Source organism: Gastrolobium bilobum, unplaced genomic scaffold (assembly GCF_033153095.1).
Source record: "Gastrolobium bilobum isolate Gb01-03AN ecotype WA unplaced genomic scaffold, APGP_CSIRO_Gbil_v1 utg23696, whole genome shotgun sequence".
In the NCBI taxonomy this organism is placed as follows: domain Eukaryota; kingdom Viridiplantae; phylum Streptophyta; class Magnoliopsida; order Fabales; family Fabaceae; genus Gastrolobium; species Gastrolobium bilobum.
The window spans coordinates 90,227-116,257 of NW_026895108.1; the positions used below are offsets into that span (position 1 = coordinate 90,227).

The 26,031-nt window shown below is 32.9% G+C and overlaps 1 protein-coding gene across 2 annotated transcripts; it reads right to left on the reverse strand.

The window, feature by feature from the left end:
* Positions 1-5,375: 5,375 nt before the first annotated feature.
* LOC133307792 (probable protein phosphatase 2C 60) lies at positions 5,376-11,549 on the reverse strand. Of its 2 annotated transcripts, none has more exons than XM_061508386.1 (10): positions 11,432-11,549; positions 10,957-11,020; positions 9,873-9,981; positions 9,191-9,344; positions 8,787-8,912; positions 8,389-8,512; positions 7,935-8,011; positions 7,684-7,736; positions 6,864-6,918; positions 5,376-6,014 (listed from the first exon to the last, which is right to left on the reverse strand). In XM_061508386.1, exons 1-10 carry the CDS (start codon positions 11,546-11,548, stop codon positions 5,826-5,828), a joined length of 1,068 nt encoding a protein of 355 aa, XP_061364370.1. In that variant the 5' UTR covers position 11,549; the 3' UTR covers positions 5,376-5,825. The 2 variants fall into 2 exon arrangements, with proteins under 2 accessions (XP_061364370.1, XP_061364420.1); XM_061508436.1 differs by having other exon boundaries at positions 11,458-11,536.
* Positions 11,550-26,031: the final 14,482 nt, after the last annotated feature.

The following is a 26,031-nucleotide window of genomic DNA, read 5'->3' on the forward strand; positions in this document are numbered from 1 at the left end:
GAAAATATGATCCCATTATTTTAACTGCTTATAATTATATATTTTGAGAAGTATATAATTATAATATTAAAGTTATATTTTTTTCTCTCTTCAGAACCTATCGAATGACATGAAAAGTGAAAAAGTATAATTTTAATATTATAACTAGGGAAATGCTATATTTACAAACTTTTTGTTTACAAATTCTTACAAACTACACTATGTCTGACCGGTAAGACACTCTTGAATAGAGTGTTATTGGTCAGACATAATGTAGTTTGTAAGTTTTTTTTAAAAAAGTTTATCAATATAACCATACTCTTATAACTATAGTACATAGTTATAAGCAGTTAAAATGACACAATTTATATACTTTAAAAAGACAAACCGTTTTCTCTTAATTTTTTGAAAAGAAATTCGAATTATTAATCGGTGCAGGTGAGGGGAGATAATACAATGCTAATCACTCACATTACTTTGAATCAATGTTAATAAAACCAGACCGGCCCGGGCAAGTCGACCTGTGAATTGGTAAATCGGTCATATAACCGATTCAGGTGAAGGAATATACTGGCCATGCATCAGAATCGATGCGACCCATCCCGGTCCCAAAAAAAAATTTCTAATTTATTTTTTCAAAAAAATAAAATCATAATGGACATATTTGAGTCTTTTTGACTTATTGACTTACATAGGTTATATACCTACAACACTAATATTATCTCAATTATGCACTATGCAGGAAAATTTTAATTTGATTTATAGATAGAGATGTCGTTTACTGAACCTAAAGCCCCATATCACGATCATTATATTTTTGTTTGATCATTTATTGGATAATAATGTGTGATTTATTATTTTTTATATTAAAACAATTGAAATTTGTATCATTTATTTTAGATATTTGAGTATGTTTATAATTTTTTAATATAAATTATAGAACTGCATATAATTAACGGGTCATGCGGTTGAGCCAGTGACCCACTGGTTGAATCAGTGAGCCAGTAACCCAATACCTCAACCGGGTCAATGGCCGGGCCAGTTTTAATAACATTGCTTTGAATATCATATTATTTTTATTTATATGTTTATTACATTTCTTTTCATAAATTTAGTTTAATCGGTTCAATCAATAATCGATAATCCATTGATCTGATACCCTCGATCAAGTTGATGATTAGTTCAAATTTAATAACACAAATAGCAGAAAAAAGTTATGTTACTTGCGGTGAGCCTAAATTTGGCAAAAATAAAATAAAATATTATTATTTAAACAAGAAATTACAAGAACGTAGTATTTTGAAACCAATTTACGAATCTATAGCAATTAGTCACGCCCAAAATTGGTGTGCCGGTCGCGCTCAAATAAGGTGCTTTAGGGTGCTTGGTCGCTCCCAATCGGGGCGCGACTCACCCGGTAATGACACATGACAGTCAAAAGTCAACAGTTTTACCGTAAATTTCGAAAAACCATAACTTCTGATTCGAGTATCCGAATGAGATTATTCTTTTTTGTTTTCTCGTAACTTTTTGAGATCTATACGCTGGAACTTTTTTGATCCCAAAGAGGATTTGGTCAAAAAATTTCATAAAATGCTTCCTTGTACTTCGTTTGGCACATTTTATCATTGCGAATGTGAATGATGTTATTTAAGTTAAAGTTTTGTCTCCCATAAACACAGCTTGAATTTGCAACAATGGTGTCATAACCACAAGAGCGTTTAAACCTAGAAGCCCCCAAACCAACATGATGAGCTGAGCTGCAGCACGTGCCATCGATTTCTTGGCCTAGTTTCCCCATTTCCCTATATCTTCAATAGTATTACTTCCTCGTCTCTTCATCTTTTTCGCCAACTTCATCATTTGTGTCTATTACCCGTTACAATGGTTCCACCAACTTCCATTAACCCTAGCTAGCAATTTGGCACTCCTTTTTCGCCATTGTTCGCGTCTCAACTAATGGTTTTTTAGCAACAAGATCAATACTCTGGGGCTTTAGTAAGAAGAAACATTGTTGTTGTTGTCCTTTGTTGCTATGTGTGTGGATGGAGAGGAAACCACTGTGATGATTAGAAACATTCCTAGCAAATAAATGTATGTTTTTCTTTTTTTGAAATTTTTTGGGAGAAAATGCTTTTGTGGGAGCACCATTATTGCAAATTCGAAAAAAAGTTGGAATTCTTTTTTTTACGAAATCCACTTCAATGAGATGTCACTGCGTAGATCTCGAAAAGTTATGCGGATTAAAAAAAAAACCTGATTCTAACACTCGAGTTAAAACTTATGGCATTCCGAAATTCTGACACTTAGATTGGGTGTGACCAAGTAGGGTTGGCAAAATGGGCCAACCCGACTCGATCCGACCCAACCCGTTTGTAACCCGAAAAAAATGAGTCGGGTTAAGGTTGGCTAAAAAAAAAAGGAGTTAAAAATCCCAACCTAACTTGACCCGAGCCGAGTTAGAGTTGGCTCGAAAAAATAGCCTTTGTCACACTCATCTAGTACATGTGGTGCGGAAGTTAAGGAAATGATTTTCATTTGATATAAGATATTTACTGCAAAGGAAAACACTTATATAAGATATTTAGTTGTTGAGTATAATTAAATTAACAAGTTACAAGACCAAAGCAACAACTCAAAATACATCACAAAAGGTGCAAAAATTTATTGTTTTTGTTTTTTGTAATAAATAAAAAAAGGATAACCCGCGAGCTGACCCGTTTAACCCGCGGGTTGGCTCAGTTTTTCAGCTGGCTCAGGTCAGACTGACTCGGGTTGTCAACTCATATTTGTCAACCCAACCTGCCACATTTTATGCGGGTTACAAGTTGACTCATTTTTGCCATCCTTATGACCAAGCACCTTAATGTGCTTTATTTGGGTGCGATCAGTCACAATTATTTTGGACGCGACTGGTTGTTTTAGATCCGTAAATTGATTTTTAATTGTTACGCTTTCGTAATTTCTTATTTAAATTGTCATATTTTAATTTTTTGCCGCCTAAATTTATCTAATTTTAAAGCATTTTGATTTGAAGCAAGACAAAAGCTTATTTTGCATATCATTGACTTGTTCCTTATAAGTATGGCATTTCGAAATATATTTGATAGTTTAATTTTGATACATTATTATTAAGAAGTTTTTTATTAATCAATCACTTATTGTCACGTCCTTGACAAATATGACTTTTAATGTGTTTGTTATGAAATTTAAATTTTTTAATTATGTGGCACGGTTGATTGATAGTGTAAAAAAAAATTATACTAACAATGCATCAAAAAATTAAATCCACATTAATTTATATATTTTATTGATGTACTAAAAATATTCATGTATCTTTTTTCTTAAAAAAAACCCAAATATCATTCATCTTCAATTTTTAAAATGTTTGAGATGTACAACACAAAGTTGTTTGATGGAATCAAGCCCAATAGGTCTATATGTTCAACTCTTCAAAAAGTTAGGTTTGGTTCCATGACATTCTATAAGGTGTTCAAATTATTTTGTTACTAACTCAAAACGTTTTTGAAACCAGTGTTTAAAAATCCGGCTCGGCCATCGACCCGGCCGAAGTCAGGGGTCACGGGTTTAACCGGGGGGTCATGGGGTCACTACGCTGACCCAGTTTTATATATTAAAAAAAGAAAAATATATATATCCTATATGAAAATATTAAAAAATAAACCACCAATCATTAAAGATTCAAAATATACTTAACATGATTCACCAATTACAACCACAAGTCAATATTACACAACCTATTAAAGTATCAAGATACCAAAATACAAAACTCATATTCTAATGGGGTCACTACGTTGACCCGGTTCTGTCTCTTTTGAGAAGTTCCCTGACAAAGAAATTTTAAAGGAAGTAAGAATGAGATTTTGTTTAATTTTCGTCGACGACAGTAAGGATTTTATTTGAATGGGTAAAATTCTTACCTTTTCTAGAAGATTCACGGCAGCGAGGTGAATATTGAAGACGTCTAGGTCGCTAGGAGAGAAGAGAACGATTAGATTTAGGTTTGCAAGCATTTTTATTTTATTTTTTTAATAAAATGATATTATTTCATGGATTTTTTTTTTTAAAAAAAATGTAGTGATCCCCCTTGACCCTCTGACTCGGGAGTCATTGAAACTCGACCGGATTTTAGGGGTAGGAGGGGTCGATATATATATAGGGTCCAACTTGTGACCCCAACCCTCTCAGAGAGGAGGAGCCAGGGTTGACCCGGGTCAAACTGGGGGCGGAGTGGAGTTTTAAAACACTGTTTGAAACCACTTTTTAAACCTTGAGCAATAACGATTAGGATTGCAAATTAATTTAACATATTCGTGAATTATCCAACTTTAACTCGTTAATATGTACAATAAAAGTTCAATGAAAATTTTATAATTTTATACAAAGGTATATTCTAGAGTTTTTTTATCCCTTCAAAAGTTGATTTTACACAACAATCCATGTTGTGTATATAAGTTGTTCTGTCTCAAAGGCAGAGATGTCTAGTCCAATAGACTAGTTAATTACTTTGGATCTAGGTGCTTTCTTTAAGGTATCTATGAATTAAATACCATTAAATTTAGTAGATCATTGTGCATAAGAAATAAAAGACAACTTTCACCAAAGGAGTGGTGTGTGTGAACAGTGACAACATAACAATAATAAAGAGAGAATAATCCTTACATGTAGACTTTACCTCTTATTTATAGAGTATACCTGTGGGTATTAAGATTCTGGACCTTTTATGCCTCTTCTAGCAGCTGAAACTCATGTTTAATACTATCGTATTAGGATTGATATCTTTGATGTATATCCTCTTTTAATTATATCAAAATTATGTTTGGATTGTCCCTTGTTAGGCATGATAATAAATGAGCCTCATGTATGAATCCATAAGATAAGTTAATACAAAAACACATGGTTACCATACAAGTGATTAGCTCTACTTAAGATGAAAAAGATATTATTGAGGGTAGAACTTAGTACTTACCAAAATAAAAACAATCTATTTTTAAGAAGTAAAAATATCTAAATAATGTATCATGAATACATAAAAAGCCTATGTTTCTATTTCTACTTTTTTTCATGGCATACAAATATCGATTATAAATTAATAAACTTAAAAATTATTAAAGAATAAATCTTATAAAGGAGAAAAAAAATCAAACTTTAAATTCATTTCGTTTAACAAATAAACCAAGTTTAAACAGTCTCTCTTTTTTCCCCACAAGTTTGCTCAACTTATTTACACTCCACAAAAACTCTTATTCTTTTATTTTAAAAATAGAATAATCTCTTTCTCTCTCTCTCTCTTCCATGTCAAACATATCCATGAAAATTCAACTTCAGTCTCCCTTAAATCCTATCATGTGAGACCCTCACATGACAGGGGTCATTTAATGAGATATATATCATATATACAAATATCCTATGTTGGGGCCAAAATCCCTGCAATTAACAAATAGCAACTAGCTAACCATCACAGAATGCCCCCAGATTGTTACTAATAACTACAAAGACTGACATTTGGAGCCGCTTATTGAACAAGCATAACATACTCTGGGGGAGAATAATGGCTTTATAAAAGGCTAGTTGAAAGTGAAAACAACCATACACACATATTCTAAGCAGTGGTCCACACTATATTCTATGTTGTTGGAATGAATCCTCTCATGTATGATTTAACACAATCATGTGAGGAAATTTTTTTACCAACACCTTTTGTCTCTCATCTCTAATTACTGTTAATTTGTCTATAAACTCTTAAAATCCTCTCACATGACTTGATATGTTAAATCAGATGAAAAGATCCATTTCTCTTCAAAACCTATTAACTTCCATTTCTCTCAAAGTCTTGGTTCAGATGCAGCTTGTTCATTTGAAGAGAATTGTTCTTGTGCTGGAGCACTGGACTGAGCCGGTTTCTTGAACAGCACCAAGATCATGGTCATGTTATCACATCCCTCACCAACAGCAATTGATGGTGACAAACACCGATCTAATACTCTTTCACAAACCGCAGAAAGTTTTGTTTCCTGTGGGATAAAATGGAATCATGTCAAAACTTCTGTTTCACATTTCAGCCCAACTACATTAAAATAATAACTTGAATCATTAACCAAGTAGACACCACTTGAATAGAAAATTCAAGCACAAAATACTAACCTATAGACTGTATAAAAGATTATATAAAAGTTTATAGCCTATTACTGATTTTATTTTTACCAGAAACAAATTCCTAAAAGCATGATCTGTTGGGTATGGCTCATACTTCGTATGTTGATGAGAGCCCTTGTTGTCGGGGTCAGCAGAAAGACAGCGCCCCTAGGCCCGTAGAGGCTATGTATTGTTGTAGGCCTCTAATCTATTGTAATTTTTTTATTTTCTTAGCAGTTTGGGCTTGAGCCCATGAATAGCTGCTGTTAGGATTTTTGTAATCCTATTTATATTCTCCTTGTAAACCGAGTGACTTGTAACGAATGGCGGTGAGATGAATATAGTATAGACAAGCTGGACGTAGCCTAAATTGGGTGAATCAGGGTAAATCAATGTGTCTATTCTCTCTCTTTCTCTTTTTCATTCGCGATTTGTGTGATTGTCGATTTCCAACACGATCTACCCTAGAAAAGTGCATTATGTGACAAACGGTTAAAAAAGTAAACAAATAAAAAAAAAAGACCTCGATATGTTATCCAGCAGCATGCAATGTCAATTCTATCCAACAAAATACAAGTACAAGTAAAAATTCTTCTCCATGACAGTACCAAGTGCTGCATTAAATATCATAAATATGCATAATCTCTAGGTAAATATAATAGGTAATTATTAATTGAATACTTCACCATCTTATTAGTATTAGAAAAATTTCATAACTTAAAACTCACCAAGAGCAGTTGTTGACGTACAAAATCTACCAATTGTTGGCTTGACAGGCAATCCCTGAAAAAGCTCAATGAGTAATAGACACCATCAAACAAATTCAGGGATTTAAACATGAGGCAGTAAGAAGGAAATAAATCAACCACTCAAGAATTTCCAAGACATGACAGTTACCTATGTGTCAAGGCAGTGTTTAGGGGCCATCTGACCTATGTGTTAAAAATATTTTAGTAAACTAAAACTAACCAATGCAAAGGCCTGTAGTTTTTAATATACAAACCCGCCCCCGGCAACCTCAGGGTATATGCATGAGGTTTTTAAACCTTCTTGTGGATTAAAATAAAAAATAGGGCAGTTTTGTGTAAAAGGGCAAATCCCGTCGCACAAGGCTCCCTGACTTGTGAGGATATGGATGAGGGTCGATTGAGGGTAAGCTTTGGAGCAGTGGTAAGGTTGCTCCTTGTGATTGGCTCACGGGTTAGAATATTGGAAATAACCTCTTTGCAAGATACAAGGGTAAGACTACCTACAGTCAATCTCACCCTCACAAGTCGGGGAGTCTTATGCACCAGTTTGCCCTTTAGGTCAGTTTTGTGTAATTTCTAAAGTTAGAAACACAAATTTTTTAAACCACATGTCAGAGTAATTGGCTCATCTAGGCATGATTTTTCCTGTGCCACAAAAAAAGGTACATATTGTCTACCTAGTAGGCTAGTATGCCTAAAATCAAAATTCCATCAGTTATTACATCTTAATGCAAATGACCGTGATATCTTCCAAATACATAATAACATTCAGAACCAAAATAGGTATATGAAAGCATACCATATGCCATCACAAGCTAGTACTATAAATTCATCTTCATCACAAAGGTCAACCTATAATAAAATGTCAAAAACAAAATCTCTCAGTCACAACAGATTAATACTAAAAGATGAAAGCTTACAATTGCAGCAAGTATTGAGACTCTTGACCAAGTATTTATTTTGGGTTCTATCACATTGCAATTGGGAAGCTGTGGTTGATGGATTCTATCAATCACTTAAAGTCAGCAAATAGTACAGGAACAAACTTACAGTGTTTATATCTGGATTAGCGGTCACAATTTGTTTTTCAGCAGGAAGAAATCTATTCTGCTTAAATTCCATGTCACCTGCAGAATAGTGAAACATATTGAATGGAATAAGAAGAAACCATCACCAATCCAACCCACCCCCAAAATCCCAAATAAATGCATCTTCACAAAGAAACTATTGTTCAGAAGAAACAGATATACATATTTGAAAACTTCAATTATGCAATTTGAAACCAACCCACATGCAGAGGAACCTCCTCTTGCCTTGTAAACAACCACAATAAAGCATACACAGTAAAAGAATCCTTTCATTGTTGGTACACTTAGTTATCATTTATCATGTTCACCAATTCATGGATAAAGATGCAGTGGCCCGGGACATGCACTCAAGTTAAAATTGCGAAACGGAAGCTTAAATTAACATTTGAAAAAGCTCACTTGCGGTAATCAAGTACCTATAGCTCTTGCAAGATTTAGACTCCCATTAACTCGTCCTGCATGAATAAAACCACCAGCCTTTAAGATTCTTTCCTTCTCAATCTCAAGATCAGGTTTGTGGTCTCTAGACAAATTGTATGCCTGTAGAAAAATGCCAATAATAATAAAAAAATGTTTATCTGCAAGATCTTTTACTTCAAAAATTAAATATATATAGTCTACAAGAGAAAGAGACAAGCAATTTCAATGTATTCAAACAAGTCCCCTTAATGAATTTAACCAGTCAAGTTAAAAGACATGCATTGTTTCCCAATGTACAGGAGTGAGTCATAAAAAACACAGAATGTGGTGTACATATATGTCCATGCCAGCAGTTAAAATGATAAAAATCATAGAATTTCCATTCTGAAGATACCTGACCCTTCCTAGATATTACACAACGTGAATCACCAGCATTTGCAACAAAAAGTTGATTGTTTCTAATAATTGCAACACAGGCAGTGCTTCCTGAAGTTGGTCCAGCATAGTCAGAATGAGGCCCCTGCTTACAATATATAAGATCAAATTACAGAATATCAACAAAAAGAAACCAGAAAAGAAAAAGGGAGATGCAAAGAAAACTAAAATTTTATACACACACAGAAAACCAGAACATATGGAGAAACATAACTGTATAATCCATGAACATGATATTTCTTCACTTATAAAACCATATGCCAGGAACTAATGGACCAAGTATTTCCCATGAAAGCTATGATGTTGAAAAGTAATAAAAAAAAAAAAAAAACAGTTTAAAAATCCTTCAAACGTCAAACCTACCTCCTCAAAGGCCCAATCATCACCTTGGTCTTTACCATCACAGCTACGTGGAGACCAAATCAATCCTTCTATCCTCCCATTAAACTTGTTTATCTTATCACCCAAGGCTGATAATTCCCTCCATCCCCTTTGACCGCGCATCATCTCATCCATTCTGCATAATAATGAAAATGCTAGTTCATAACTCTTTTTTTTCCCTGTGTTTTGGGTGAGGGCCGAGGGGCGTAGTGGGAGAAACAATGTATGAATGAGGAACTAGTGATCACTTTTTCTTTTACAATATAAATTTTAACAGGAGACAAACACATATATGTTCTTTACTTCTGTAATTTTAATGAAACACAATAAATTCAAAAATGTGCTTAACCATGACCATTAACTAGCAAGTGAGCTATAATTCGCTACTACAAAAAGATGAACACCCCTGAAGGACTATTGAGTAAGACCACGGGAAACTACACTCCCTTTGTATATTAAAGAGACGCATTCTAGAATAAGAATTAGTGAATTACAAAGCTGAAAATTGAGCTGACAATCCAAAATGAAGTTTTAGACTTTAAATAGAACAAAGATTTGAGTGCATACAAGCATGAAACCAAATTCAGTCACTTGATTGCTGAATACCCAACAAAGGAATCACCTTTAAATTTTAAACACAGGGGGGCCTATTTTTTATTCTAACCTGAAAAATGTTTTCTGAAGGGCGGTTCCTACATCTCCAGCTATGTATGCTTCACTCTTGAGCACCTGTTGGTGAAGATACTTGGCACAAAACTTGGCAACCACCTTACCTGAAAATTTTGGGGCTAAGTGAGCATCCATAACATATTGCTGATTACAAGACTACACAAAATTTTGTAGCATTCTCCTCTTTGCCTGGCTGGAATCGTTGATATTTGTATTAGACATATATGCACCCCAGCATTAAAAATTAAGGCAACAAGTAGAGGAGCATGGATGTGCATGAGCTGCACAATTTCTACCAGTAAATAATCTAAAAGGTGAACCAGCAGCTATTAGTTTGAAATGATAAGCTGGAAAAAAAAGTACAACATTATATGATGTATAGATCATAAGAACACACAATTTAGATGCACAGCAGAACAACCAATTAACAATAGATGGAAGCTTGCAGGTTTAATCTGAATCAAGGTATGGGAGTTGCACTAAATATGGAGTGTGTTAAGGTCTTCACATATGTTACATAAGTTTTAGTTCAGTCACAGTTACCCAAATTAAAGTACAATAATTAATTATTAAGAAATAACTTCAAACTGTGCTTCAAATACTGAAAAAATTGATGACAAGAAAGTAATAAAGTTAACTAGATGACTTTCTATGAAAAGAAAAAAGAAAATTTACAGAAATAAGAAATAAGCAAATTGAACAATTGGGAGCAGTTTTTGCATCAGTGTCTCGGTTGTGAATATTCAGAGATTTTGGAGAGAATTTCTGTTTCGGTTTTCTGTTTCTAAGGGCTGCATACAAGGATTGCCCTCACTCCGCACTCGCTAGTCGGGTTTAATTGGGGAGTGGTTTTTTATCTCTTACTTTTTAAAATATATCATATCCAAGTTATCTTTTTCTTATTATAGGGTAATAGGGGTCAAGGGGGATAAGAGGGTGAGAAATAATTCAGAAGAGAAAATTGAAACAGAAAAAGTAAGACAAGTCATTTTAACATGCACAAAGAAGTCATCTGTAATAAAGTAGTAAAACTGGCACTCAGCCATCCTTCCAAATGGCCAGACTTGTTCAAATCTTACCTCCATGACCATCATAAACACCAAAATACGAAGTGGACGCATCCAGATCAAGATGTGCAGCATGCTAGCAAAAGAAAAGAGAGAAAAGGTCAATGGCATATCAAAGGTTTAACAAAGAGCAATCTAAGCAACACAAATAAGATGAAAAGAGTTCCAAAATACAAAATTAAAAGCATAATTATGGTATACACATTTATTCCAGAAAACGCAATAAACTGGATCAAAATCACGTGAGAACAAAAGATAAAATCAAATCTTCTAATCCCCTAGAACACCACCATCTCCCAACAAACACATTAGGCAAAGCTCAACTATTCAGTTCGCTAACATTGCATACTTCTACTCTATCACTGCTAGTAACCTTATATTAGACAATAGCATGACATTGTGGGGCTATTCACTTTAAAGAATTCAGGATTTATCCATAAAAGATTTTCAATTTAATAAGCTAACAAATTTTCCAGTGACTACTCACTGCATCTTCCATTGTTGCACGCCAACCTTGCATAGATGATAAGCCATATCTAAGACGGTCATTTTCACCATCTTCAGAAAACTTTTCAGTTTTCGGAATGCTGAGATTTGTTCCCATTCCTATCTGAATTGAACAAACAAGCATTAGTTTTAAAAGAAGTAAAAGAAAAGAAAATCTGGATGTCATTGGATAATATGCCATGCAATTTCAAAAGCAGCATAAACAAAGAAAAGCAATTCATGATGCCAAAACACAAATCTAATGTGTCCACTAAAAATTAAGAATCTTTCATTTACAAAAGGAAAGTAGAAACAAGGGAATATGTGCAAATGCAAGACACACTTAAATGGAGAGAAAAATGAAGCATAACTTTAGCAATTCTACGTGCCAATCGTAGTTCTGAAGAAAGATAATCATAAGGGAATAATATTCAAGCATTGAACTAGGAAGAAGACTTTAAAATGGAATAATGATATAGAATATTTTAACAAAAAAAAATGGAAATTTCTTATATCTTGAATTATTTTTTATATCTTAATATTTATTTAATATCTTAATTCGGCAAAGAAATGAATATCAAATTAATCAACAGTGGGAGGAAAAAGAAATAAGCAATAATCAAAGATCAAACAGAAGGTAGAGTCCATAATTAAGACAGACCCAGATGATAATAGGACCAGTAAATGAATAATAAGAGTTCACAACTCATAATTCTGTGCATTCTCACTTGAAGGTGGAAAAAAACTCTCTGACAACCAACAATTCAAGAAAAAAGTTTTTTTTTTTTTTTTTACTTTTGGAAGAGCACCACAGAACAAATAAATGATGGGAAGATTGTTGAAATAGAAAAGTACCAAGACAGAACTATTAAGAAATCAATGAGTTGAGTTGGGTTGGGACAGAAAGAGATAGAAAAAGGAGAATGAAGAAAGCACAGAAGCATGTACCAGCACTATAGCAACTACTGATGAATTAGAATAAAGTTAAGAAAAGCAGAAAACTTTGTGGCACAGAATGATATTTCTTTATCGGGTTTGGATCCTCTGAATTTGCCAGTCACTGTTCATCCACCTCAACAACATTTTCATACACATTCATGTCATTCCCTTAACACACACTCTCTTACTAGGTTGTTCTCAATTTCTCATCTCCTTTATTTGTCTTTTTTTATACAAAAATCAATATATTTCAGCTATTTACATGGCTGTAGTATATTTTAAAAACTAAAACTAAAAATTCTCCAGTGAATAACTTTGCTTGTTTTTCTCTTACATTGTTGCTCAAGTTGAAGCATAGCACATAGCTTACATTTTTTTTTTTTTTTGAAAAACCATAAATCTTATTTTATGCTTTGTTATTGTTAAGTAATTACTAATTAGCATTAGTTGACATGTCCTTATTAATAACAGATAACGACTACTCTGCATCCGATATTTAGCAGGCTACTAAGCTAGCTTTGAATGTAACTTACCAGATATTTTTAAGGTGCTTTTCGACTAGCAAGTTTGTTTGTTTTTATGGTCAATTGCATGTCACGTCAATTTGATAAAATTATTATTATTATCTCTTGTTTAAATTACATTTTTAGTGTTGTAAGTTTGTAATAGGGGTGTTTTAGGCAAGGAAGCACCGACACTTCAAAAATCCTGACGTGTCGTGTCTGACACTTCCCGATACTCTCCGATACTCCGACACTCCCCGACACTCCAACACGCGTTATAGAAATTCAAAAAAAAAAATATAAGGTTGCACTGCGTTGAGTTTTTGGTTCCAACTATTAAATTCGTTGGATTACGATTACAATTTTATTGAGTTTAATATAATATATTATATTTCTTTGCAAAATTGATGAATATTATAACTTTAGTTTCATTTTTTGTTAAATTATTGAATATTAAATATAATATACACTACATAAATTAAAAATATTATTTAATATCAAAACGTGTCCTAACGTATCGAAATCTAACATTTTTTAGAATTAACGTGTCAGAGTGTCGTGTCGTGTCGTGTCTCGTGTCCCGTGTCGGTATCGGTGCTACATAGGTTTTAGGTCTGAATTGGATCGATTTTGAAAGCAAAAATCATTCGATCAAATTCCTTTAGTTTGATCATATAATCATCCATTCGGTTTGGATTGTTTTTCAAATCTGATCCGATCCAATCCAATTTTTTTCGGTTTGGATTGGATCGGTTTTCGGTTTTTTGAAAATCCTAAAATTTATTTCATGATTATTGTGCAATTAACGACTTTTGTATTTATTGACTTTGTAAAAAAAATTAAAATACAAAAGCATTAGTAAATTAAATATAGTTTTTTTTATTTAGGCAATAAGATATGAAGCTCTACAAAGATAAAATTTTGTTGATGAGATGTGACTAGATTTTTTCTTGAGTTTAGTTGATAGGTTAATGGGTCTTGAGTTTAGAAATTTTTAAGCTATGATTAGAAAAAGACCCAAATAAGTAGTGGAGGATTAATATATTTGATCGGTTTGGATTGGATCGGTTTTCATCAACCTATCCAAAAACTGATCCAATCCAATTAAAATTTGCGATTTTTTTTTGTTTTCGTTTTTTTTTGTTTTCGGTTTATTCGGTTATCGGTTTTTTGGTTCGGTTACCGCGGTTTGAATCTATTTGGATCGGTTGATGAACATCCCTAATTTGTAACCGATATGAGTAACATATAAGGGGAAAAGGTGTGTCATTTTAAATGACACACCTTATATCCTTTCACTTTTATAAAGTGGTGAGATTCACATTTTTAAATTTTTTTCCTCCACTCTCTCCTATGATTTATCTCTTTCTCTCACTTAAAATGACATAACTTTATATCCTTTAAAATGATACACACTTTTCCCAACATATAATATGGAAAATAGTTGTCTCATATCACGTAAGACAACTATTTTATGTTGCACACTCATAAAATGTTGTGTCCATTTATTTTTCTTTTATATTTTTTTAAAAATTATGGACCCATAACTTTATTTCACCCACATAAGATACTTATGTGATATAAGATTAATAACTTCCTATAATTAATGATATAAATAAAAACATTTACATTGCCAATAAAACACATAAGGATATAGTAACTTCTCAAGTCACGGAATTAGAAAAACTTCCATATCTGATACCCTTAATAGGACCTCAAGTAGCTCATTTAATTTTTTTCCAAAAATTAAGAACCTAATGTACAAAATAAAAACAAAAATTAAGAACCTAAAAATGAATTAAACTTATTACTATACAATAATAGATTATGGTAAAATATTATAGTGATTGGGTTTTGCCATGATTTAATCCAAGAATCTTCACCTTTTCTCTAGCAGTATGAATTGTATGGGTTTGTTCAGCCACGAAGGGATTAAATTTTTTTCCTGATTAACATATGTACAGGAGTATAGCAAAGTTTTTATGGCTCGAGAGGAAACATTATAAACTTAAGTTACTGCTTGATAACTTGTATTTTAATTTTGTTAATTACAACAGTGTCTGAGGATTAATTTTATCGTAATAATTGTAAAAATAAGATATTGTTTCATGCTCCGTAAATAATGGTTAAAGTTTAAAAATTTGTAACGACTTTTTTTATTTTTTGCAAAAAGTAATTAAAAATAGAGAAATATATTTTTAATATTGTATGAAATAATTTTATCTTATACAATATATAAAAATATGAATGAAACTCGTTAAAAAAAATTCCATTCACTTTTTTCATGTTACATAAAATAAAATATTTTCCTTAAAAATATTTACATCCACTTGCAAAGCTGTAGTCCACGTTTATCTTTGTCAGTCTATTTAAAGAGGAAGCACACTGTCAAAGAGACCAAATCTTTTTATGTTTATTAAATGAGATAATTTACGTCACACACACTTTTCCTATTAAATATGCCAGATAATTTTCTTATATAGTCTTACGTATTTTTCAACTTTTTTTTTCTATATACTTTTCCCTTTTTGTTATATCTTTTATTTAAAAGATGCCGTGTCTGTCTGTGTGTGTTGGTTGCACCAACATATTGACGTGTCTCCTACCGACATATTAATGGTCAGCTAACCTTGTATAAGATCTCTTTCTTTAGGATTGCGGCCCATTAATTTTCTGACATACAAGATCATGTAACCATTGAAATGAAGTCCACTTGTATTCGGTTCAATTTTTTTTTTGTTTTTGGAAAACACTTGTATTCGGTTCATTGCGTAGCAATAAAAATTATTATGTTCTCTCTCGTTAAATTTTCACGTCACGTTATCATGTAAAAAGGTAGCTCACGCATGGGTAGGTCCCAAGTTCAATATAGGTGCTCATACTCCAAATTTTATCTATAAGCTCAAGATCTAGGTATATATAGCAATGATCAAACTGACTTTTTTACCTAAATGTCACGTGAATAGTATTATTTTTTAATATGTCACACGGGCAAGTTTGTTACCGTGCCCAGCGAACTTGATTTACTGACGTGACACGTTTCTGGTGGACAACAAGTTCGCTACTCTCAATAGCGAACTATGTTGCAATAAATGCTGACATACTGAAGAAGTTCGCTGCATGTGGCAGCGAACTAGGTGTGCCACGTGACTGACATGCACCAAGATCGCTGAAGGTCCAAGCGAACTAGGTGCCACGTGGCACAATCAGAATTAATGTATCAATCACAATAAAACACAGAAAATGAAGGAAAATGGCAATTTGATTAATGTGCCAATCAAAATTAATGTGCCAATTAGCAATCACAATTAATGTGTCAATCACAATTAGTGTACAAATAGGATTAACTTTTGATTGTAACAATCACAATTAATGTACCAATCACCAATCACTTCGGAGGGCCATAACTTTTGATTCGGAAATCCAAATTAGATATTTTTTATTTTATTTCATATAACTTTTCGAGATCTATCCAATGACACCTCATTTGACATATTTTACCTCTCACAAACATTGTTTGAATTTGTAACAATGATATCACAAACAATTAATCTACCGATCAAAATTGCGATTGCTACATTAATTGTGAATGGTGATTGATATATTAATTGTGATTGGTGATTGGTACATTAATTGTGATCAAAATTAATTATGAATGGTGATTGATATATTAATTGTGATTGGTGATTAATACATTACTTATAATTAATTGTTAGTTTCCTTCTTTTCTGTCTTTATATTGTGATTGGAACATTAATTTTGATCAGGCAATGAGATTGTGCCACCTAGCACACCAAGTTCGCTACCCCTGGTAGCAAACTTCGTCCAGTCAGCTTTTCATGCAAAAGTGTGCCACATGTCATGAAATCATTGGCTACCAAGTTCGCTACCAGTCGTAGCGAACTTGGACACGTGTCAGTCAACTTTTCCTACCAAAATGTGACACGTGTAACGAAATCATTGGCTACCAAATTCGCTGGGTACTGTAGCGAATTTGCCCGCGTGGCATATTGGGAAATTGCATTGTTGGCGTGTCATTTAGAAAAATAAATTTTGGAACAGTGGCATTTGGTCACTATTTCCATATATCTATTGTGTGCATCTTCTACCTTCTGTTAAGATCCACTACTTAATTAAAAAAATGCCTTCAATTGTCCTCCATTACAAGACTAGTCACCTTCCAAAGAATATGATCTTCATCCTTGTGCTATTATTAGTAGCCAACTTGAGCTATGGAAGTAATAAACAAATAGCTACCCTTGACAACAACAAGTGAGCACCGAAGAGTAAGAAAAAATGTTCCCTTCTTTGCCGGAAAAGGGGATAAAAAAAATAGAACAGATGCCCAATATATTCCTTATTTCTTGTTATAGTTAAGCATTTATTTGGTAGGACTATCCAAAATTTGTTACATTTATATAATTAATCATCATTATGTAAAATTTTGTTTCTGGTAAAAATAAAATCAGTAATAGCTCTACTATTACTGAATAAATGTCACAAATTTTGGATAGTCCTACTGAATAAATGCTTAAATATAACAAGAAAAAAGGAATATATTGGACATCTGTTCTATTTTTTTTATCCCCTTTTCCGGCAAAGGAGGGAACATTTTTTCTTACTCTTCAGTGCTCACTTGTTGTTGTCAAGGGTGGATGATTATACTATTTGTTTATTACTGCCATTAGGGGTATTCAAAAAATCAAATGATCCAAATCAATCCATAAATTGAATCAAACCAGTTCTAAAAACCGGTTTTTATAAAACGGTTTAATAACCAATCCAATTTTTTAATTTTGATTTAGGTTTGGTTATCCATTTTCAGAACAGTTTGGATATCCAAAATAACAAAACCATATCCATTTTTTTAATGATTTTTTATTTTTACTTTTATTGGATTTATTATGTTTACCTCTTTTTTTCTCATTGATATTTTACGAGAAAATGTGAGTTAGAATAGAAAATTGTATTTTATGTCTAGAAAACTCATATGGTTTTTCATATGGTGGGTTTAGTTTCTACTAAAATTATTGATAATGCAGTTTCATCTTTATGTTTTTGCTTTATGTTTAAAACAAGAATTTCCATGATTGTGAGCATCACTTCTATATGGATGAATCCATGATTGATGGCTTCAACAGTGGGCCTACTCATATTTAATCAAAAATAGCCTAGATATTTTTAGCAAAAAATAAATAAAGGGCATTCTCATGTTTAATCAAAATAATCTAGATATTTTAAGCAATAAATAAATAATAAAGGTATTTTTTTTTAAAATAGCACAACTCACCAAAAACCGATTTTAAAGTTGTTATAAAATCGGTTTTGAACTTGATAACCAATTTATGGTTCATAACCGGTTTTGATTTAAAATCGGTTTTGATTGATTTTATATCAAAATCAATTTTGAACCATAAACCGGTTTTGGAACCGATTTCAAATCGGTTTGGATAAATAAAAATCGGTTTTAAAAAAGAAAATCGGTTCGGTTTGAAAATCAAACCATTTAAAACTGGTTCGGTTCGATTTTTGTCAAAATTGATTATGAACCGTTCCATGCACACCCCTAACTGCCATAGCTCAAGTTGCCTGGATGAGCTTTTAAAAGAAGGACTTTTTATTAGTTGCTTTTTTTAAAAGAACTTTTCTTAAAAGTTAAAGTTATTTTGCGTTTAGATGTAATATTTAAAAGGTGCTTTTGAGTAAAACTATCATTTGGATATTTTAAAAAAAAAATCACTTTTTAATATAAAAGGACCATTGTGCCCTTGTTACTCACTGTATTTCCATGGCACATTGGCAGTTTGGCACTGTCATCTCCTCCGCTCACCGACAATTCCGACGCACTTAAAAGTCAATTTAAGTTAAATCCATTTCTATTGAAGAAGGGAATAGGTTCAAATAGACTAGAGGTACAAGGTTCACAGAGATTACAAGCATTGGATGATCACTTTTGCTCTTCGAAATCAATACCCAACAACCCAACAATTCTAATTCAATGCACAACCAAAATTATAATTCAATGCACAACCAAATCCAATTCAGTACAAAGAGAGCTGCAGTTCTTATCTCTGTTTTTGAAGGTGCCGATGGCAATCTGCGAGTGATTCTCACCTAGCGATCTTCTTTTCTCTCAACCCACTCCGTTCAGACCCATTTCCATTTCAACCTCCGTCGTACTCTTTTTTTTTTTGGAAATATTCCATCGGTTCATCGCTTCGCAATTAGTCCGATTCGGGGCGGGTCCAGGTTTAAGGCTTTAAACCCCTCCCAAAGGTGGTTTGGGGAGATTCGAACACATGCCTTCACCCCCACCTGCTCAGCTCCCATGCGCCAACTGAGCTACCACCGTTTGGTAACCTCCCTCATACTCTTAATGCTCTTATGGGTTACTGTTTTCGGTTCTTAAACTCGTAAAGTTTGGGTCTTTATCCACTTGCAATCTGAGATTTCATTTTCTCCTCTGCTCCCAATGGAAATGGGTTCCATTCCCAACGGCAAGAGAGTGTCAAAGTAGCTTTTCCCTTCTACTTCTTTTCAGAAGCCACAATTTTTAGCTTTTCAAAAAAGAAAGATTTTAACTTTTTTTACCTTCTACTTTTATTAAGGGTCTGTTTGGATGGTTTTTTCCTCTCTAAAAATTACTTTTTTTCTTGAAAAAAAGCACTTCTCAATTTTAGTTCATTTGGATGTCTGCTTTTAAAAAAAGCAGAAGTCACAAAAAAAGTCAAAAACTTACTTTTCCCAGAAACTAAAAATTTCAACTTCTAAAAAAAGCAGAAGTCAAAAGCTAAATATTTTTTTTCAAAAACTAAATATTTTTATAAAAATATAAATAGTTTTAACTTTTACAAAAAGGACTTCTAAAATAAGGAAATCTCAAAAGTTACTTTTTTCAAAAGGAGAAACAAACGAGCTCTAAAAGCTCAATCCAAACAACTGAAAAAAAATTAAAAGCACTTAAAAAAAAAAAAAGAAACAGCTTCTGGATAGGAAGAAGCCCATCCAAATAAGGATGAAGATCATATGCTTTGGAAGGTGACTATTCTGTAATGCAGGACAATTGAAGGCCATTTTTTTTATTGTTAATTAGTGGATCTTAACAGAAGGTAGAAGATGCTGACAATAGGTATATGTGCCTAAATCTTGAGCTTAGAGAATTTTTTTGAAATATGAGTACCTATATTAAACTTGGGACCCACCTATGCGTGAGCTGCCTTTTCAGTTTTTCTTGGAGAGAACCTTATGGACTATAAACGAAAAATCTTCTGTTAAGCTTTCTTAAAAATTAATTTCATTATATATGGTTTATGAATGCAATATATAGCATTAAACTTAGTTTTTTTAATAACTTTATGAAATTTAAATGCTATTAGGAGAATTACCCGATTGTACTTATGCAATTAGTAAGTTCATTACATAAAGTTTATTTGAAATTGTTGTAAGAATTTCTTCAAGAAATCCATGATTATTCTCAAAAGGGAGATGAACTTTGTGGAAAAGTAAACCTTCTCTAAAGGATAACATGATATTTGCTTGCACAATTTAGTTCCATGCACTAATAGAAAGATAAGGAGGGACCCTTTTGTAATAGAGACGATTATCAACTATTTGAAATTGTTGAAATAATAAAATGTGAGTAGCGATTAAGTTCCACACCGATTAGAAATGTTCCAAGTGAGTACCATACAAGTGCAAAAAGACCTATACAACTTGAGTCTTAAGATTTTGGGTTGAGATGTGGTGTCGACCCACTTATTATGGTTTATCATTTGACCCATTGATGTAGGTATCCTTTGAAAAGGGTTTTGGGCTCCCTCATACCATTCACAATAGTGGTATCAGAGCCAATGGTTTGGCTGGGCTGAGTATTTGGATATGGTTATGAAATTAAAGAGGCCTCCGCAGAAGGCTAGTATGACCGGAAAATTTCGAGTGGATAGGCAAGTTTCAGAAAATTTGATGAATAATGATTTTACTGGTGTAAAATACTGCGGTATAATTGTATCGATAAGCGTAAAAATTGGGGTTGATATTGATGACTTTGTGATATAACATGGTTGTAGGATGGCATGATTGAGTTGTGGGGCATTGGGATGAAGTAATTACATGATTGTATGATGTGTGTAAGGATGGAATTGAGTTGAAAACCTTGGGAGGTACTCCCTTGTGAATTTCGAACCATGAGGTGGTTGGAGGAAAAATGATGTGAAAATATGGTTTAGTCAATGGTTGATGGTTTAGTGTATAATTGGTGGGTTGGTGAATTACTTTGATTATTCAAGTGGTTGAGATAGTTGAATTAATGGTGAGAGGGCCATTAGGCTTAAATGGCTAAAATTGGTTATAACTCTTGTGAAATTGATGAATTGTTTGCAATTGATTGATGGTCATTGTTGTTGATCATATAGGTTGCCTCTCACAGAATCAATAGAGGAGGATTAAACTTGGAGCTTATGTTTTAGAGCATTGTGCTTGGAATTGAGGTAAACCATTGGAACTTGGGTTCTAATCCCTTGTGTGCTCCACCACACCTAGTGGAAGGTTGTGGTTGGATTTTGTATTTTTAACATTGTGTGAATATGTATGTTCATGCATTATTGCTTGATTGTGTGACATGCTTGGAGCATGTTGTGTGTGAAATTTTGTGATCTCTGGCCAGTAGATGTGTGTTGTTTGGACTTCCGCTGGAGATATCTTTTCGGAATTCCGGTCGGGTTTTGCCGTGAGGCCGACTCTGGGAGCGGCACCAGGATGATCCAAACGTAGGACTTCCGCTGGATAGGGCTCGTGAGGAGCTCCAGTTGGGTTTTTCCATGGGGTCGTCTCATCCATGGGAGAGGCACCAGGAAGATTCCCGAGAGTTATATGATGGGGTCCTTGAACAGAATCCTTATGTGGATGTTCTTGGATTTGGGCCCAGTTGTTTGTGATTTTGTAAGTTATGCATTTTTACATGATGTTATTGTTGCACATTGAGTGAGCCATGGGGTGGAGTGATCCTCTAGTGCCCTTGGTTTACTAAGATATATTTGTATATCTCACCCCGCGTTTGGGGACATCATTTCAGGCTATAGTGAGCATGGAGGAGCTTCGGGCAAGAGGCCCGCATAGTGGATGAGTCAAGCATGATGTGCATTGGGAGGACATGACATTTTGGAGGACTATATTAGATGCACATAACATAGTGTTTAGTATTTTGGACTTAGGTTATGAACATATTGCATGATGATATTGCCATGTTTTTGGGTGTTCATAACTATATGCTAAGTCTTTGTACTTCATGTAGAATTTATGCCTTTTGAATATATTGGACTTTTGAGTGAGCATGGGACTTGTCCATGGCCACCTATTTGTGTTTTAAGGCATTGGAAGACTTGTGTTGTAAATAGACCATTTGATGTGTAAAATGGCTATGATATTGGGAACCATTGTAATTGTCATATTGGATAATGAATATGCAAGATGGAAGGGCCTAGAGCCTACATTAGATCTTGTGTAAGTGGTATTTTGGGTAGTGAAGTGTTAGGAGTGGATTACATCACCCTTTTTGTATTTTAAATGCTATCATCTGTCATTTTTACAGAAGGGTAATCGATTACTTTCCTTTGGTAATCGATTACCTGAAACAGGGGACGTAAAATTGAGCCACTGTGTTCAAAGTAATCGATTACCTTGACATAGGTAATCGATTACCTAGTTCAGTAATTGATTACCAAAAACAGGGGAGCCCAAAATTGGCTACTGTCTCATTCTGGAGCCTTTGGTAATCGATTACCCAACTATGGTAATCGATTTCCACTGTGTAAAATTTTGAAAATGTGCTTTCTGAAATCTAAAATATATGGTATTGCTTGGAGAGATGATAATTAGTATGTTTTATGCTTCCACGATTTTTTCATTACAATTATGGTGTTGTTTTAATTATTTACAGAAATGGGTAATGTTTAACAATGAGGATTTAATAAAAGGAAAAAAGTTTACCCGTAATTTAATTAACTCAATTACTATGATTGTAACTGTGCTTAATACCATATGCAATGATAACGTTACCGGTACGTAACAGGCTGTTACAGGATGATTAAGGTTTAGTTTACTATAAGGATTAAGTTTTGGCTGCCTCAAGTGTTCGTTTGAAATCTGTCTTATTCGCTGTGAAGAAATATGAAATGGAAGTATTTCACCCCGGCCTGAACTGAAGTTTGGATATGTTAATAAGGGCAGTGAGTACATGCATGGTGGTCATCCTCAACCAGTATATTGTGATTTAGGGACTTCAGAGGGTACTATTGAGATATATACTGATTGGAATGCTAACAATGATGGAAATATTAGATGTGCTCCTAAAGAAATGAGGGGTTGTGGTGACTATGTATTGGAGCTGAAGTCTATACTTCCAAATGGATGGATTTCTAAGTTGGAAGCCAAAACTCGTGACATGCTGAAGAATTTTTGCAAAATTGAGCACAAAACTCTTCAGAAAGAAGTAATATTAAGCAACAAATCTATGATAAGAGCTGCTTTTAGAGATGATACAAATAATAATAACATATATTGTCCAGTGACAAGTGACTTATCAGAAGAAGGGATATTTCTCTTCTAACAGCACTGGATTAAAGGTGAACCCCAATCATAGTTCGGAATGTTCTTAAACTAGGGACATGTCTGAGTTAGGAGCCAAAGGTCATTTGGCGAGCATTATGTGAAAATTTGGATTCAGGAACAACTCAAATGCGTTAAAGAATCAAGATTCGTTCTCGCTACGCAGTGAACCAACGAGTTTTCCTTGTTTGTCTCATTCAGTCAATGCTTTCACGCTCATTTGGGATATTTAATTGATTAAATATAAGTTTTAATCGATTAAATATTCAAGTTAATCGATTAAAGAGAGATGTTTAATTGATTAAATCTAGAGTCGACCATTTTTGCCTGTTTTGACCATTTAATCGATTAAATATTCAAGTTAATCGATTAAAGAGGGACAGATTGATAGATAATTTTAAATAAGGGACAAAATAATTATTAATTAATTAATGAAAAGTAAAATTCAAAAAGCCTATAAGAGGGTGGTTGCCAAAAAGTTGCTAAAGAATATAAGATTTATCCAATAGTGCATAAGCTCTATAAGCCGAACAGTAGATTCAGAACAAAGTCTTTAAATAATTAATGCTACTTATTTGTTTTGAGTGTTTATGGACGCAACTAGGAGATATAATTATATCCAGATAGATAAACATAGGAGTTCTTTAGCCTAAAATTGTTGATTTTGTAACCAAGAGAATTCTTGTGATAAATATAAGAGTTATTTTATAATATTATGGTAAATTTGAAAACTAAAAATTTGAAGCAGAATTATGTAACATAATAAGACTTAAAAAAAATAAAAAGTATAGACATTAAATTTTACTTCTAACAATTATACCACGAGTTACATACAGTGTTATTAAAATCGGACCGACCCGGTCGGGTCGACTCGGAAATTGGTAAACCGGTCATATAACCAGTTCGGTTGAAGTAACGGACCGGTCATGTATCAGAACTGGTGTGACCCGGTCCGACTCGACCAGTTTCCATGAAAACCGGTGACCCGGCCCGGTCCCAAAAAAAAATTAAATTATTTATTTTTTCAAAAAATCATAATGGATATATTTGAATATTTTTTTACTTATTGACTTATATAAGTTATGTACCTACAACACTAATATTATCTCAATTATGCACTATCTAGAAAATTTTGATTTGATTTATAGTTAGAGATGTCGTTTTCTGAACCTAAAGCCTCATATCACGATCATTATATTTTTGTTTGATCCTTTATTAGATAATAATATGAGATTTATTATTTTTTATATTAAAATATTTGAAATTTTTATATTTTTTTTAGATATTTGAGTATGTTTATAATTTTTTAATATAAATTATAAAATTGCATATAATTACCGGGTCATGCGGTTGAATCAGTGACCCAGTACCTCGACTGAGTCAATGACCAGACCGGTTTTAATAATATTGGTTACATACGAAGTTACAAAGAAAAATCTCAAAGGTGTCCAGTTAAACTTTTGTGCAATTATTATTAAAAATATATTAAGATATCTTTAATGAGACCAGTTTCTAGATAATTTATTATGAAAAACTGGAAAGACACAACAATTTTACATAGAAAAATTAATTTTTTTAATTTTATAAAAAAAGAACATATTAGACTAAAATTATGAGTTTAATTTTAATACACCCTAAGTATATAAATTTTTTACACGGTAATATAATGTTATGTTGACATATTATTTAAAGAATTTGGTTATATTAATAATTATATAAGACGTCAAACTTATTAAATAAATGTGATAACATACAATCAGATAAAAGTATAACAGCTTTTAATAATAATAATAATAATTTACCACATAATAATAATAATAATAATAATAATAATAATAATAATAAAAAATTATTAGGATAAATAATAAAAATATATAAAGCAAATGAGTAACTAATTATCTAATTGCGTACTAAATTGTTAAGCATATGATCATATGACATAATTTCTTTCTAAACAGTAAACACGCAGGGTTTTAAGAGGTGGGATATATTGAGAGAATGAGAGGGGAAAGAGACTAGAAGATCAGCCTCATGCTTGAAGTTGGAACGTAGTGGTCCATAAACCACAATGAACATCATTCACTCTAGGATTGATCAAGATGGAAGAGGAATTCTGGTATCATATTATTCATTGATATTTTTTTTAAAAATATTTTGTGTTATTAAGTGAAATTTTGTGTGTGAATTTTATTGAAAAGTTTAAGTTCATTATTTATTTTTATGAAAATATAAAAGTTTCGGTGGATCTCAAATATTAAGTTACGTGAAATGTGAAGGTGATAAAATATAGGAGTCTTAATTAAATAGATCAATAATTAACTACAATTTTTATTTTTTAATAAAATATTATGTTGTATACAAAATAAAGATCAGGGATCAGATTCATGACTTCATCCCGTAGGATTACTTTTTGCGAGGGGGTGAATTAACAGAACTTATAATATATATTGATATGTTTCATTTACGAACCACAAGAAATGATCATCCAAATCGAGACTTGAGGTTTCAAATCGTTCTCCGTCTTTCATATCCCCCAATGGCCCAATCTATTTTATCG